The sequence below is a fragment of the Cyrtonyx montezumae genome, unplaced genomic scaffold (assembly GCF_038088225.1).
Source record: "Cyrtonyx montezumae isolate F1298 unplaced genomic scaffold, pur_monq_1.0 scaffold_1, whole genome shotgun sequence".
Lineage (NCBI taxonomy): Eukaryota > Metazoa > Chordata > Aves > Galliformes > Odontophoridae > Cyrtonyx > Cyrtonyx montezumae.
This window is the reverse complement of record NW_027071825.1, coordinates 8663954-8679532: the sequence shown is the minus strand read 5'-3', so window position 1 is coordinate 8679532 and position 15579 is coordinate 8663954. Positions and strand designations below refer to the sequence as shown.

The window sequence follows — 15579 nt, the reverse complement described above, 5'->3', positions numbered from 1 at the left end:
CCTATTATTGCATGAAAACTGAAGGGCAATTGTCACAGCTCCAAAGCTTTTGTATCAAGCATTGTCTGCACAGAGCAATCTCCTTAGCTACAGCCTTGTTCCCCTGCCGCAGGGCAGGGTGCTACTGTTTTTTTGGCACAAAGAGAGGCAAGTTCGTGGTGGAAAATAAAACTACATCCTAGCTGGAACTGGTGTAGGCTGGCAGAGCTGGAAAACCATCCTTGCACCAAACAGAAAGGGCAAGGGCTGGCTGCTCTGGGTTCCCATTTGCTGTCCAGGGGAAAGGGAGGAAACTCGCCCAACACCAAAGTGCAACTTTCTTTGTAAGATATGTTAATAGTGGATTTTTTTTTCCTCGCAATAAAGTTACAAATGCCAAAGGCATGCCCCACATCCTCATATTTTGATATGGTTGAATTAGATGAAATCTGTCTTAGAGAGCTGTGGTAACCTGACGTACCTTCAGACTCTTCACTTCCAATTGAAGCTGTCCTTATTGTCACCTATTGGCAGCTGTACCCCCCTATTTACACAAATGTCCTCAGAGCCAGTCTAATCCAAGCCTAGGTAGCATCAGCATTGGTCAGACTGGGTGATCTTCATGGTCTTTCCAACCTTAATGATTCTGTGATCTGTTATGCTTCTTTCTATAGTGCAAAAATCAAAGCAAACTGAAACGAACACACTTATTGTTCAGATTTATAGCTGAGGTGAGGCTGCCAGGTTTGGAGATGGACCACAGACCAGTTGCATGGGTTTCTTCTCCACACAGCAAAGAAAGCTTTAGCAGATGTTTTCTGGTTCTGACAATTTCCACACGCTCCTTTGAGTCTTGCTTTTGCAGTCTCCTGGGGCTTAGTTTTGATGCCTTCTGGGCTAAGGCACAATTACAACTAACGAACACTGGGACAAGAATCAATCAAATCACATTTGAAGCCAAATGGGAAGGAAAGAAACCCAGATCAGAGCTTGAGACTTACCTGCTTTCTCTGCCCTTTCCTCCTTCCCTCTCCTGGTTCATGGTTTGAGGGTAGATAAAAGCCTGTGCTTACCACCCCTTAGAGCAGAGTGCAAGAAGCGTTGTTGCATTGGCTCAGGTGGAAGGAGCACAGCAGTACATTTCAGAAATGAGGGCTATGAAATGATGCACAACCTGGGAACCTTTCAGCCCATGGCCAAGCAATGTTCTTCTTTTGCTTGAGTATGAGGAGAAAATGCCTACTGCCATTTTCCAAATACTGAGGAAGGAAACAGAAAGCTGCATGCACCCACATTATTAATACTCAGTTATCTACAACTATACTCAACTCAGTAAAAATGCAGATTTCTCATGGGGGAAGAGAGATGAGCTTTAATAAGCGTGCCTCCTGAACCTCTGCCAGGGATGTTCCCATCCAACTGCTGCTCTGCTTCGCTGCAGAGCGGGACCTTCAGTCTTCCCTTCCATCCCCCACAATGTCAAAAGAAATCACATGGTTCCTGTTCATGAAACAGCCAAATATGTGGTCCTATTCATATGTCACTGAGCAATAAGCAAAGCTGGAAGGCTGTGACCACTAACATGAGCTCTTGTCAATATTAGGCTTCCTAAACTGAGTCTTTTGCTTTATTGGTACACTGTAAGATGATCAAGGTCTTCAAACTTCCCCATACAAGCACATTTGAATGGTTATACTTCCACACACAAACAGTTTCCTCACTGATCTGAGAAAAATCAACTCTTTCCCAAAGCACAACTTCAGAACAGCATCAGAAGACAAGAGCACCAATATCAACCAGAACAGGACATTTCCATTGCAGCTGGGGATACCTGGCTTGCAAACTACATCCTCTGCCATGGAAGATTTTCTAACATTAATAAGATTTTATAAGCAATCGTTAACTATTAACACAAAGGAAACAGGATGCCAGACAGCATCAAACTTGATAGACTTGTGCATTTTTTAGACAAAGCGATCAATGCACAAGAGCTGCACGGCCTTCTGTGTGCTCATTCCCACTTCCTGCCTAATAAATACACTTGAAAGACGTACTTAGCCCAGGTCTGCTCCTCATGCACCAGCAGCTCAACAATGGTTAGCCTCAGTTCCTCTGCAATAAATTTTCTTTTGAAAGACCCATCAGCCAAATAACTCCCTGAACCACAAAGCCAGCATGATCTCGATCAGACGAGCGGTGGTCACAGCTGCAAGAAAATAAGTGTTTCTGTTCCCACTGTTCAGTTCCCTCTCTGTTTACAGGTAGACCCAATCCCCCACCCACAGTTCAAATAAAGAAAGAGCTCAGTAAGTTACCACAGGTATCCTTCCAACCATAAAACAGGTCTCCCTGTGATGAACTGCCCAGAATTAATACATCCCTGCAGCAGAAGCCTTTTGCTAAGGTTCTTTGAACTATAATGGAACATCTGTTGACAATCTCCCGCAGGGGAACTTCTCCCCTCCCCTGTTTTAATCCTCTCTCCTTCAGAAGTACTTTTGCTCTGAAATTAGACACACCAGTTGCCACAGATTGACTCTTGCAGGCAAGAAAGGGTCTTTCCCTGGCACTGTAGGAAGCAGGACGAGCAGCCACTGCCTGCTTTGGGTACTCTTACAAACCTGCTGTTATGTCCAAATTGCAGAATTATAGGTTCTGCTTGGAACAAGGCAAGGCTCATGACTTGTAGAGCACGCCTTTCAGCTGGGCTCGGGGATTCATTTACTTCTGATTCTGGAGTTTTTACCAGGGACAACTGTGGGATTAGCAGCTTCCCATTGTGTGAATGCTGGATGTGCCTTCTGGTCATATTTGGGGACATAGAGAGCAAGCCACTGGCCTCATTTCTTCCATTTCCTCAGTGATAACCTTGGAGAAAGGAAAATAATTTTCCTTTTTTTTTTCCTTTTTTTTTTTTCTTAAAGGATCTCAAAGCCTTCACCTGGAAGGCGGTCAGGCACAAGGCTGTTTGTGGCTGGCCAGCAGAAAGGGAACCTGTCTTCTTTTTAACAAGGAGCTGAGAGGCACTGGCACAACATCTCACTTTGTTCTGCAGTCCCACCTGGTGCCCACACCGAGTGACAGAGCTGCACTCTGACATTCCGGCCATCCAGGCCGCCCTTGATGCCACCATGACCTGCTAACAGCTGCTCACGTACTCAGGTCCACTGTAGAAAGTGGAGTTGAACTCTGGGAAACAGCTGTTCCCCGGTGAGGGAGAACTAACAGATCTCAGATTGAGCTTCAAAGCAAAAGCCACCATTGGTGCAGCTGAGGGAGATGAAGGCCACAGGAGCAGCTGCTGCCTCTGTGCCCAGTCTTGTATGTGCCCTGACCCCCACCTGATGTTTGCTGCAGCATCAATCTCTGCTTTTCTAACCAGTTCTAACCAAGCTCTGCTGAGCCCGCTTCCCTCAACCTGCGCCACATGCTGATGTATTTTATATGGACTGAGAAGCAGGCATCAAAAGGAACGCTACAGATCTGTCTCTTGCACTATCCCACGTGCAGGACACAACCATCCCTCTGAACTGGCAGTTCTCCCCATCCTCTATATTAAATAGGGCTTTTTCTGACTAACATTGATGGCCATGCAGATGTAGTTCAGGGAGAGGAGATCACTGCTGAGGTCTTTCACTCCAGCACATTTCTGGTACATCTCTCCTCCAGCTCAAGAAACAGAATGGAGATATCCTTTACAATCTGCAGCACCAGAGCAAGGAATGGGCCTTCCTCAGACTCCTTACCCCATGTGCCAGCCCCAAGAGCAAATGACAGGCTGTTCAGCACTGCTGGCTCGGTGTGGACTGCAACCCCTGTCAAAGTCTAATACAAAAACATCCTCACTCATCTTCTACTGGAACAAAGAAATACCAAATATCATCCTCAAATACTATGCAAGTTCAAATTAAAATAGATGTATCATGTATCAACACAGTTACTGGGTGCTCCAGCTGTAATACTGCCCAGGGTTTTTACTAATAGTGACAGATAATCAGGTTCTTCTTATCAAATGAAGGATACTGCTTTAGCATCTGATTGGGAAAGATCTGTACAGGAACCCACTCCCAGCATGCAGCTTAAAATAAATGCTAAAGAGAAAAATCTAACCCCTTGCTATGACATGGAGACTCCTTAGGTGCTGTCCTCACAACAACCTGACACCTACAGAGATGTCAGCTTACAGCTGCAGCTACAAAGCAGTTAATTGTTGCTAATTTGCTACTAAAGTCTGAATCAGCAGGATTAGTAAATTGGAAAAAAGAACACAAGGCAGTTTAGTATGCCTTACAGCCTCCATTCACAAGAATCTTAAGCATCTTACTAAAGTAGGGCATGGATTTTTTCTCTTAAAGGAACATTAGCCTTTTGTTCCCAGTTTTCTTTAATGCTGAGTGCTAATGCAAACACAAGGAGGTTTTATATCCTAAAAGCACGGCAGGAATCCAAAAGGATAACGAGGCTGAGAGATGAACCTTCACGAAGCAAGCAATTTCCACCTTCCTAATCTCACTGGCTGTGTGTCAGCACCAAAACAAAGATGGAGCCACATTAAGAAGTGGTATCTTGGCGCTGCCGGAGGAAGTGATAAGTATCATAATTGGCCCTCACACACAGCTTTACATTACCCTGACACTCGATGCAGGGAGGATGAAAGAAAACACAGGCACGCACACGTTACCTCTGTCCTCAGCATAGCTCAGAGCAAAGGTTTAGCTGTGGCCTGAGCACTAGTCTGCAACCCCAAACCCCGCTGCCTTCATGCCTTCATGTGCCTAATTCCCACCCCCACCAGTACTATCAGACATAGCAAGTGCCTTCCATCAGATCATCAGTATGAACTCTGGAGTGGCCTTGAACAGCAGACATAAAAAGCTTCTGCAAACTTTACCATTTGCATTGTTGTGGCCAATGCCTTTAAGTATGGAGAGTGCAGGCACTTCACTCACCTTCAAGCACTTCAGTCTCTGCAGTGCTGGAAAGACCATCTTTGAGACTGAATTCTGAGATAAAATTCTCACCCAAAGATGGAGAAAATCACTTTGCTCCTCAACAAGTTTCTACTTCTCCCTAAAAAAAATATTAAATTAAATAAAAATAGGAAGGAAGCAGTAGGTTAGGTCAGAAGTGGATGAAGGATGAAGCTGCCAAACGAACCTAAGCCTCCTCTGCCCACCTTTTCTGACAGCTCTTATCACATGGAAAAACTGCTACCATTCTGATTTAACAGCGTTTTATTTATTGCATGAGTGCAAGAAATGGAACATGGCAGCAGACAGCAAATCCCATGATACATAAACCTTGGCAGGAAGACACTAGGAAAAACGTACAGGGGCTGGATTTCATCTGTCTTTGATTTAATGGGTTGGGGCCATTGGTGTCATACAGGAGTAAAATGCAAAGACCAGGCCAGCTCATTTCTGCTCAAAGCCACAGTCACAATGACAAACACCCCCAGCACAGCAGTCAGCCCATGCTGGGGAGGAACAACAGGACAACTCAACTGAAGAGTTCACTAAACCAGAAGGCTGGAATATCACATCCTAAATGTGCTGCTGCCAGCAGAGGAAGCTCCTGGCAGCAGAACACCTCCGTCTCCACGTAGCCCAGCTATCTCTATTGTGTCAGTTCTGTTATCTCAGTTGTGCCAGCACTGAGAAACACATTACTTACAACAAAACAAAGCAAAACCAACAATGATGCATTTGTTAGAACCAGCTCAGCTCTCCGATCAGATTTACAGCACAACAACAGCAGTGGCAGAAGCTCCTGAGGCAGTGTGCCACGAGGCCAGCGCAGGAAAAAGCAGAGGGGTGGGCACGTTTCATGCTGACTCTGATAGCAAAGATCTACCCCATGAAATCACAGCCTCACAGTGTGACATGGCATAGGAATGCCTTAGGGTCCCCCAGAAAGAAAGAGGGAATAGATATTTAACTACAGGAGAATTGCAATGAAGTTCTATTATTGGAAACATCTCACCAAGTTGATCCAATATCCTTTATCAGAGAAAACCTAATAATAGAGCTGCACTGACCTTCATGCTCAGTGTACACTAATGTTTTTCTACTAATAAGGACAGGCAGTAACACACTTACGGTCATGAGCAAGAAAGAAGAGCAAACAAGGAAGTAAGATACCCTTTAACTCCATCTCGGTCACCAAACTGCCACAATTTGTGTGGCTGTGTGCCCTGTGTTCCTGCCTAATGCAGGGCAACAGCCCCTTCACTGGGTCACCAAGAGATTTTAAAAGCTTTGGATGGAAAGCAGAAGGAAAATCCTTTACATTACAGGCAATACAGCACTGTGGCTTGGTGATATTTATTTACTGTCCTGGAGAACACAGAGGATGAAAGCTCCTTTTGTGCGAATGACAACACCCGACCACGCCATCGCCCATGCAGCAGCAGCACCAGCCTGAGAGAGATGCATGGGTGTGTAGTGGTTTTCCTAAATATAAGCTGTATATATACACCTGTGACACAGACCCCTCAAAAAGACATCACTGCTTCTCCTCTGACAACTGATACTTGTACACTGGATGCTGTTTTACTGTAACTCAAGGCTGTATGGGAAAGCAAACTCTGGGGGCAGCAACGTGAATGCCCAGCTCAACCTGTGACCATTCAGACATCTGATAGCTCTCCCAGGGCAGCTGGGTTGGACAGAGAAGGGTACAATTAAATGGAGCCAGAAAGATCTAAAGATCCTTAACAAGGAAGCTCAGACATCACTCTCACCTCCAGGGAGCAGGTCAGGGCCCTGGGGTAGCGGCTGGGGGAGCACAGCCCAAGCTAGCAGTGGCTGGAGGCACGAGTAAGTTTAGTTTCCACCAGCAGAGCATGTGAGGGAGGGATGAGATGGCTCAGGGAAGCAGTGAGCCGACTCAGATCCTGTCAGCTCAGCTCCAAGGACAGCCAGGAAGGGAACAGCAAGTACTCTCTCGCAACACCCACACAGAATTAGCTGAAGGTGCTAACTCCCGGTGTATGTCTATTAGTCTGCCATTCAACCCCTTTCCAGACAGTGTCGGGGCTCAGGGCACTCAGCCAGAGGTGCTGCACATACACTCAAGCTGTACCCACTTGGAGCTTTTCCAGTTCAGAATTTAAAAAGAAGACAGGGATGATGAATCTACAACCTTCAGCATCAGCAAAAACAGTACTGCACCAACCATGGAGATTAACTGTGCCCCACAAGACAAATACACTACTTGGGCAGGTACAAAGGGCACCATATGGGAAGCTGGCAAACAAGAGTTGTAAGATGAGAGGTAAATCTCCAGAACATCTGAGCTTGCCAACGCAGGCTCTGTGAGAGCTGGCTGCAGTAGCAGCTGTGCTGCCAGAGCTGAGAGCAGCAAGCAGCTGTGTCACACTCCTGCAGCTCCCAGGCAGATATTCTCCTTGAACCCCAGGAGCTGCAGACTTGGGAATCCCTGAAAATCCCTGGAGATGTATCCCCTATGCCTGATGCAGCTGTGCAAGGATACTCCTGCAGCTAGAGGTTTCCAGAACTGTAATGTGATGCTCAGTGCAAAAGATACAATCCACTTGTTGGCCTTTCTTCCTTCCCTATTCTTCTCCTGTGAAATCTTTTCCAACTCTCCCTCTTGTTGAGTTTCTGCAACAACTCAAGAAGTTACCTACTCCATTTTGGCTGCAGTAGGACCTGTTATATCAGGATGTTTACATTATTTCTCATCATACATGTGTTGAAGCCACCTAACTGCCCTCCAAGCTTTGACAACAGAAAAGGAAAGCCTCTTCTTGCTGTTTCAGCAAGCCAGAAATTAAGAAATTTTCCTACAGAGCACCTGGTTTTCTCAGACACAGCTTCTTCTGGTACTGCAGCATTTGATAAGTGCTCCCTCTTTTGCAGGCAGAGATAGCATTTCCAGCCTGGCAGTAAATTCTCCATACATGAGTTTCAGTACTTGGTTCTCCTCCATAGGTCTGCCACAAGGCATCAGAACAACCAGTGGTTTTGAATGGAAGAAACATAACTATGCAGCAGCATGCCTTGCAGTATCCAATTATCACTTCACCTCACCTATATATCTGGTCCAACAGTTTCTCCTCTTGCTGACCTGTACAGTAAAGCAACTTGACTTCACAAAGACCTCCAGAAAGGCTGTGGCTAAACTACACATCTGATTTTCCATCTCTGTTGCCAGGCAAAACCTAACAGAACAAAATCCACCCACAGCTCTCCCAAAGGCAAGAGATTGATGCAGAGCCTGCAGGCAAACTGCACGCACGCTGTCCTCCCACAGCTCTCCCAGAGCACAGTGTGGAATCACAGCAGACTTCTGCTTGAGAATTAGTGCAGGAAAGGATAGTGCTATCAAGCTGGAAATACAGGAAAACGTAGAGAAGAAAAATGAATGCTAAACAAGATAGACTATCCTCCTCCTCCTACATAGGGCACGGGTACAAGAAACAGCTCTTGGGGTTCTAGACAGCATAAGGGAGCCCCACAAAGGCCATCTGTGTACCTGAAATGGTTCTGTCCCACTGGTCTGGCAGATCTGAAGTAGAACTCGAGACTAACAGCAGGAAAAGGCTGCGCAAGAACTAGCAATGAAGGTCACAGCTGCTATGGAGATAACAGTAAGGAGCCCAGACCTGGGCTGGGCCTGGTGTGCTGGTAGGGAGCAGGGCAGCTGCCAAGGATACATGCACTCAGATAGAAAAAGAGAAAGGTGTAACACAGAGCACCCACCCACACAGACAGGCAGGGCTTTGTGTATGATGAAAGAAAAACACGATAATATAGAGCAAAGAACATAGACTGCTCCAGAAGTGATGCCTGCCATTTATTTCCACGGAAAATACAACAGCTCCGAAGGGCACGGAGCACTCAGCTACACCACGCTATTTGTTCACCACCATCAGCTGCGCATTTCCACCAGCAATTACACAGCCCTGCTTCACCCACGCCATTCTGCCAGACCGCCCCTCTGCTGCCACCTGTTGTGCAGCAGCACGTATCGTGACACGGGTGGGAAGCTCGGCCCCTGCCGCCGTGCCACCGCCACCGCGTGCCCCCGCGGTACGGGGCGGCTTTCAGAGCAGCCCTCGTAACACGGGTGGGCACAAAGACATCAAAAGCAACAGCTGCAGAAAGAGAAAGCACACAGCCCGCACCAGTGCTGAGCCCGCCTCAGCCAGCCCCCGCAGCAGCGCAGTCACAAAGCGCACCTCTTGGACCCGAAAAAAGGCCCCATCCCACCCCCCGGCTATAAGCGCACACGCGCTGCAAAATGGCGGCGCACTACAGTTCCCATGGTGCCCCGGGGCGGCCGTCTCCCGGGAGACGCGGCCGGAAGTGCCGTTCCCGCAGTGCCCCACGCGCCATGGAGGAGCGCGTGGCGGAGCGGCTGCGCGGTGCGCTGGGTCCGCTCGGCTTCGAGGTGCACGCTTTCCAGGTAATGACGTCACGGCGGCGCGAGCTCGTCGTGACGTCATCGCGACGTCGCCCGGCGTCGTGCCGGGAGATGCCCGGTGCGCGGGGCTGCCCCCGGTTGGAGGCGGCGGTGCCGGCACGGCGCTCGGGCCCGTGACCCCGCGGAGCGGCTCGGGGTAAAGTCCTCCGAGCGGGTTTAAAGTTTAATCCGAACACGGAGCAGGATCGCTGCGCGGGTGACGGCTGCGCGGGTTGGGGAGCGCGGCAGCTCGGCTGGTGCTGCGCGCAGGGGGTGGGCTCGCTGTCCTCTGCCCGCGTGTAGTGACCGATGTCATCTGGGAAACGGGCAAGCCTTAGATCCGCGCCCCTGTAATTCCTTTAGGATCTGAAGTCGGCATCTTAAACAAGAGCCACAAAACGGAGTAAACGTTGAGGCTGATGTAAAAACGCGTCTTTATGGCGAGCTGAGTTTACATTTCACGTTTATGTATGTGCAGGACTGGCTGCTCGTGTCACCTCTGAGGTCCCTCTGTGTCACAGTGTACTACAGCTGGTGTGCCTGGGCATGTTCATTGGCTTTAAGCAAAAAAAGGCTTTGAAAGCTTCAGCTCTTGAGTTGATTACAAACTATAGTCCCAGTTTTATCTCCTGAAGTTTCTTCTGCTGAAAGCCCTTTGAGGTCTTTTGGAAATTGGCTGTTTGGAGAGGTCTGCTTTTGTGGGATATGAGTTCTGTGAGGTTTTTTCTTACAGGCAGGGATGTTTGTATGCAGGATTTTAATTCAGGATGAATCTGTTGGCATGATGGGCATGAGCTGTGAAAGTGAGTCCTGCTCCAGCTGAGCTTCCAGGTCACAGACAGGCTGCTGAGAACCGGGACAAACAGTAGGAAACTTGCCTGAGTCAGGATCCAACTAAGAAGGGAAAAAACAGCTGTAAAAGTTTTTATCTAAACCAAAGCACTTGATTATCTATGGAGAGAATGGTTGCTCAATCTTCCACCTATGCTTTCTGAGCAGAGCAGGATATAAGGGGCAGTCATGAGCTGAATGCAGTAGATCCTTCTTATCCCTCACATCAGTGTACAGCTTCCAGAAAATCCCAGGATGCAGAAGCACTCTGTGCGTGGAGGGCACTTGGCTGGCTGCACATCTGGGTTGCAAATTAAGGAGACTGCTGTCTCTGGTTTAATGAAGGTTTGCCTTCCTTTGCTAAAGGTTGGATGGTACAATGCAGTTCTTCAGCCAGCCTTCCATCTCCCCTACCCTGATGACACGCTGGCCTTCGTTGTCCTCAGCACGCCTTCAATGTTTGACAAAGCCCTTAAGCCTTTTGTGAACAAAGAACGGCTAAAAATAATCAGAGATCCTGTGGATCAGTGTGTGTCTCATCATTTATCAGGTGTGAAGGAGGTAAGAGCATGAAATACTGACTCCTTTTTGTGACATATAACCAACCAGCTTATATACCTTCCAGATTCCTACCCTTGCAGGCCAAAGCATCATTCACATTGTGTCTCTACCAGTACAAACTGTAGTTATGTGTGATGCTTTACAGTCAGTTTGAACACCCAGAGCTGTGAGCATGCTGACAGAGTTCAGCAGCAGGATGTGGAAATGTACAGACATCTCACTATGCCTGAGTTGCTAGTGTCCAGCACTTCTGTAGCATTTTCCATGGGTCTGTGCTGATGTTTTCTTTTTGTTTTACTTTTTCCCAGATATTCCCTGACCAGAAAGTGGACATCATTTTTGATTATGAGATCCTGCCAAACCGAAGGCCCAAGTTCTTGGCACAAACAGCTGCCCATGTTGCTGGAGCTGCATATTACTACCAGAGGAAGGATGTTAAGCTTGATCCCTGGGGAGAAAAGGTGAGGCAAAAACACAATCTGAGAAGAAAAAACACCAAACTGCAATCACTGAGTAGTACAACCATTTTTACTGCAGGAAAATACAAAGTCCAGATCACGTATAGCTGTGTAGCTAAATGAAGTGCTTCAGGCAGGAGTCAGAGCAGCCAAGATGAGGCTCTAAGGTGTGTTAGGGAGATGTGTAAACGAAGATCTCTTAAGCCTACTTAAAACACATTTCAGTGTTAAAGACCTGTCGGCTGTATAGCAAAACATAGCTCTAGTCAGTCTCTGTGTTACATTTTCAAAAGGAAACCTCTCCTCATTTGTGTGTGGGCATAGGAGAACAGACATCAAGTGCCACGTGCTCAGGAGAGTTTTCTTTTCTTCCCTGTATTGCTTTCCAAGAGGGAGTCACAAGTGTAAGAAATTGCCTGACCTCTGACTGTTACTAGAGACAAAGTGAGACATCCTAGATCTTTCTTTTTTACTTCCAGAAGATGTATGGTGTATGTATCCATCCCAAGTATGGCGGTTGGTTTGCTATCCGGGGCCTCCTCCTGTTCCCAGATATTCAGGTACCATTCCTGGAACAGCCTGCCCCTGTTGACTGTGTGAGCACAGAGGAGAAAAGAACAGAGTTGCTGGAGCTCTTCAATTTCCACTGGCAGGACGGCCGTTACAGGGATGTCATTGAAGTGAAGGAAAGGTACAGTGAGGAACAGAAAACCTACTTTTCCACTCCTCCAGCAGAGAGATTCAGGCTGCTGGGGCTGACGCATTTCACAGAGTAACGTGGTTCCATGAAGAGAAGTGTAACTCACCTGCACCTTCTTTTCCATGCTGCTGAGGAGGAAGGCGTGCTGATAGGGACGGAAAATCCAAGCATTGTGTACAGCATCTCAATCCAAACTTCAGCTGCTGAGATTTAGAGGGAGTGCTGTATCACAGCACTTACAGTCTGGAGGAAGGTGGAAGCAGTCCGTTCCCTTGCTGATTTTTGGGACTCCCATTAAGATACCCATTTGTATGGCTGGGCAGAGTGCAGACACCCCAGCAATGGGAAGACTCATGCTGCTAATTGCAAAAGTTATGATTTTTCCACAAGAATTTCTTCTCCCAATATTTGGCTTTGTTTCTTGTAAGAGTAAAAAAGTTATTTATTGCCACTGTATTCTGAAATAATTTCTTTTGGAATGAACTCAGGGCAGAGTTCAGCATTTCATTGCCCTGTGTTGTAACTACTTCTGGGGAATACATATTCAGTCCTCAGAATAAGATTTGTCTGCGTTCCCTCACTTCTAATGAAGCTGGCTTCTTTTAGACAAGAAATCTTTTAATGGCTCCATTCCTTTACCCCCAAAAGAAAATCCTTCAGAAACTGTTTCATTGGTTTGCATGGTCCTGGGCAGGAAACAGGAGCAAGCAAATCACAGCTAACAGCAGCCTCCTGCAGGGCGGTTATGGAAGGCAAAGGGACAGTGTGAAGGTCACAGCTGAGTCTGACACGTTTCCTCTCCACCTGCAGTCAGCTTCTCAGAACGGGGTGGAGACTTTAGGTCAGTAAGAAGCACTTAGCCACTGCACAGAGCAGCCTACTAAAATCCTGGGGAAGATACTGCACCACGCCTGGCTGTTACACTAAGGTAACTCACTGAAAAGGTCAATTTAGATTTGTTCATAGGTCACAGTGGCAGGGGAAATGAGGAATTCATTTACCTCAGAGCACTTAGAGGCATATGCCTCATTAAAAAATAGAGTACATTAAAGGAACATATTATGGAGGTTTTGTTACTTGACCACAGCACAGTGCTGAGCACTTTTCTCCTTTAGTACCCATGTGGTTATGCAGAATTCAGCCCTTTTGTGTTGTGGCTCTCCATTTCATCCCTTTTGGAGACCCAGGCACAGAAGTTGCCCTCACAGTAAGTCACTGCTTGATGGAGTTTTTCTTAGTCTATATACTCAATCAGCAAAATAAAAAATCAGCATAACCAGTCTGTTACTCCTCCAAACGTAACAGCAAGCATGTGACCACTGGCTTTGTTCAGTGTATTTGTTGTTACAGAAACATGTTTTGTTACTTTCCCTGGGTTGTTTGCAACTGGAGAAGGCAGACAGCTGATGGTACCATGACTTTAATTTAAGCAAAATAATTAAAATCAACTGTTTAAATCAAAGTACAGATTTACTTCTGGTTGAAATGTTGGTTAACTTCACAGTTCCCCAACTCAACTGGGATTTAACAGGGACTTGAACTGATGGTTCGTATCGGTAGCATACATAAAACATCCACTCTTTATCCTTCTGAGAGTGATGTTCTTTAAGAGATAAATACATATTCTTTTAGAAGAATAAATAGAGAATGGAAGTTGATTTATATTTTTACATAAATATTTAAAGTAAAAAAAATTGGTTTGGGTTGATTTCTAACAAATATTTATTATTTTGTCTTATTTCACTCACTGAAGAAGGATTCCTGTAGCTATTTGTAATTTTGTTTGTAATTTATTTCTTACATGCTATTTTGGTTAATAAAATGTACAAAGTGCAAGCAGTCCTGAGAATGGAATGTTTTTATTTAAGCTATGTAATGATTAACTTGTGGAGAGCTAAGGATGGTAAAGTAAAAGTTGATCACCGTGCACTTAAACACACAAATAACATCGAACTGCATAAGGCACTCAAAAGTCAGCATCTGAAGGGAAAAACAGAGTGATCTTACAGTGCTGTGAACTATTAAGGCTGGCTCACCTGGGGCACTGCAATGCAGCATGTCAGGAACTGTCCAACAACTGTTGATATTTACGAGGCCGTTTGAGCAAGATGATTCAACAAGAAGCAGATGACAAGGCACCTTGATTTCCTTCCAGTTCTAGCAGTAACAAAAAAAAAAAAATCAAGGTGCCCAGTGATAACTCATCTGGGGGCTTTTCCTCTCAGTAACTAAAAAGCCCTACCTGTGATTACTGCAATTCATTTAAAAACATATTAGCAATATTATGTCAAGTAAGGGAAAAATCTGTGTTCTTGATGCTTCTGGCAATACAGTTATGCCAGGCAGTACAGATATTTAATACCACATTCAATCCTACTATAGTAGTTTTGGAGTGAACTCAGTTTGTTCCTACTGACTTCCTTCCAGCCAAGTCCATGAGCACTGCAGCTGCAATTGCTCTCCTCACTGCTCTGTGCAGTATGAAAGCAGAGTCTGAGGACCTGTGAGAGTCAATGAGAGATGAGTCAAACCTCTTGAGGCAAGACCAGACATGGTGAGGAATAGATCACTTGGGATCCTGAGGCAGCACAAAGACATTCTTATCTGAGGCAACTGCAAATGTCAAACAAGTCATTGCAAATGTTTGGCCAGATGATTTAGCTACCACATTTTTGCTAAATCCTCATTTTTAAACAGTGAAGTTCCATTTCAAAAAAATCCAAAGATTTTTATTAAGCTTAAATACGTGACAGACAATGCTGATTAAATACAAAGCACTGTCTAAACCGGTGACCAGCAGTCATGGTGATTACTCCTTAGAAAGAGGGAAACACTTCAGGGCCTGATTTTTTTCCCCTACCAGTTAAACCAATTACTCTTATTCTCAGTGGTGCAAGAATAAGCACTCAGGTTTGACCAAGTGACAAAGGACTGCACTGCAGAGCTACTTCTGATGCTGCTGTCTGAACAAGAGGCAGTAACCAGTCAGCTCCAGAGTGGCTATCAGCACGCTGTTCAGTTCCATGCAGAACATGCATTTAAAGAGTTCACTTCCATTTCAGGTGCAGTGGTTCTAAAGCTGTTCAAGAGGAAGTGCCTTAACTGCCACAGATTCATCTACCAGAATGGACACGTATTTATAAGACTGTTTCTGTCAAGTTGGCTTCCCATCATATCACGTATCTCACCACAGACCATCAATGTGTTAGCTGCAGAAAGCAGACAGACCACTTCCCCCTTATGCTTTCAGAGAAGGAATAAGAATTATTTTCTTCTCTACGACCAAGAAGTGTACACTGACAGTGCTTGGAAGAACAGCACTGTAGAGAAGAAAACAAGCAGTAATTGTTCACCAATTACTGGCATACAGTAATGGGAAATATGGTGGGAAGCATTAAAAAAAAGGTTCTACTGGAGATTGAAAAATATTTGAGTTTCAGCTGTAAGAGCCAAGTTTCACGCTGAAGCTGAAAGCTGTCATGGCTAGGTGTGGTGGGATGAGCCTACCTCAGTCACACTGCTCCTGCAGGAGCTGCCAGCAGTGCAATGCTGGCACCTGGCTCTGCAGCCACTGCAGAACTTACACAGGCTGTCACTGCTGAACAGAATAACAGATCTGTA

At 46.0% G+C, this 15579-nt stretch overlaps 1 protein-coding gene across 2 annotated transcripts; it reads left to right on the top strand.

Annotated features, from left to right (window-relative positions):
- Window positions 1-9324: 9324 nt before the first annotated feature.
- MMACHC (metabolism of cobalamin associated C) lies at window positions 9325-12205 on the top strand. 2 transcript variants are annotated; one of them, XM_065739727.1, is made up of 4 exons: window positions 9325-9411; window positions 10606-10800; window positions 11109-11261; window positions 11738-12205. In XM_065739727.1, exons 1-4 carry the CDS (start codon window positions 9340-9342, stop codon window positions 12032-12034), a joined length of 717 nt encoding a protein of 238 aa, XP_065595799.1. In that variant the 5' UTR covers window positions 9325-9339; the 3' UTR covers window positions 12035-12205. The 2 variants fall into 2 exon arrangements, with proteins under 2 accessions (XP_065595799.1, XP_065595791.1); XM_065739719.1 differs by lacking the exon at window positions 9325-9411 and adding an exon at window positions 10491-10509.
- Window positions 12206-15579: the final 3374 nt, after the last annotated feature.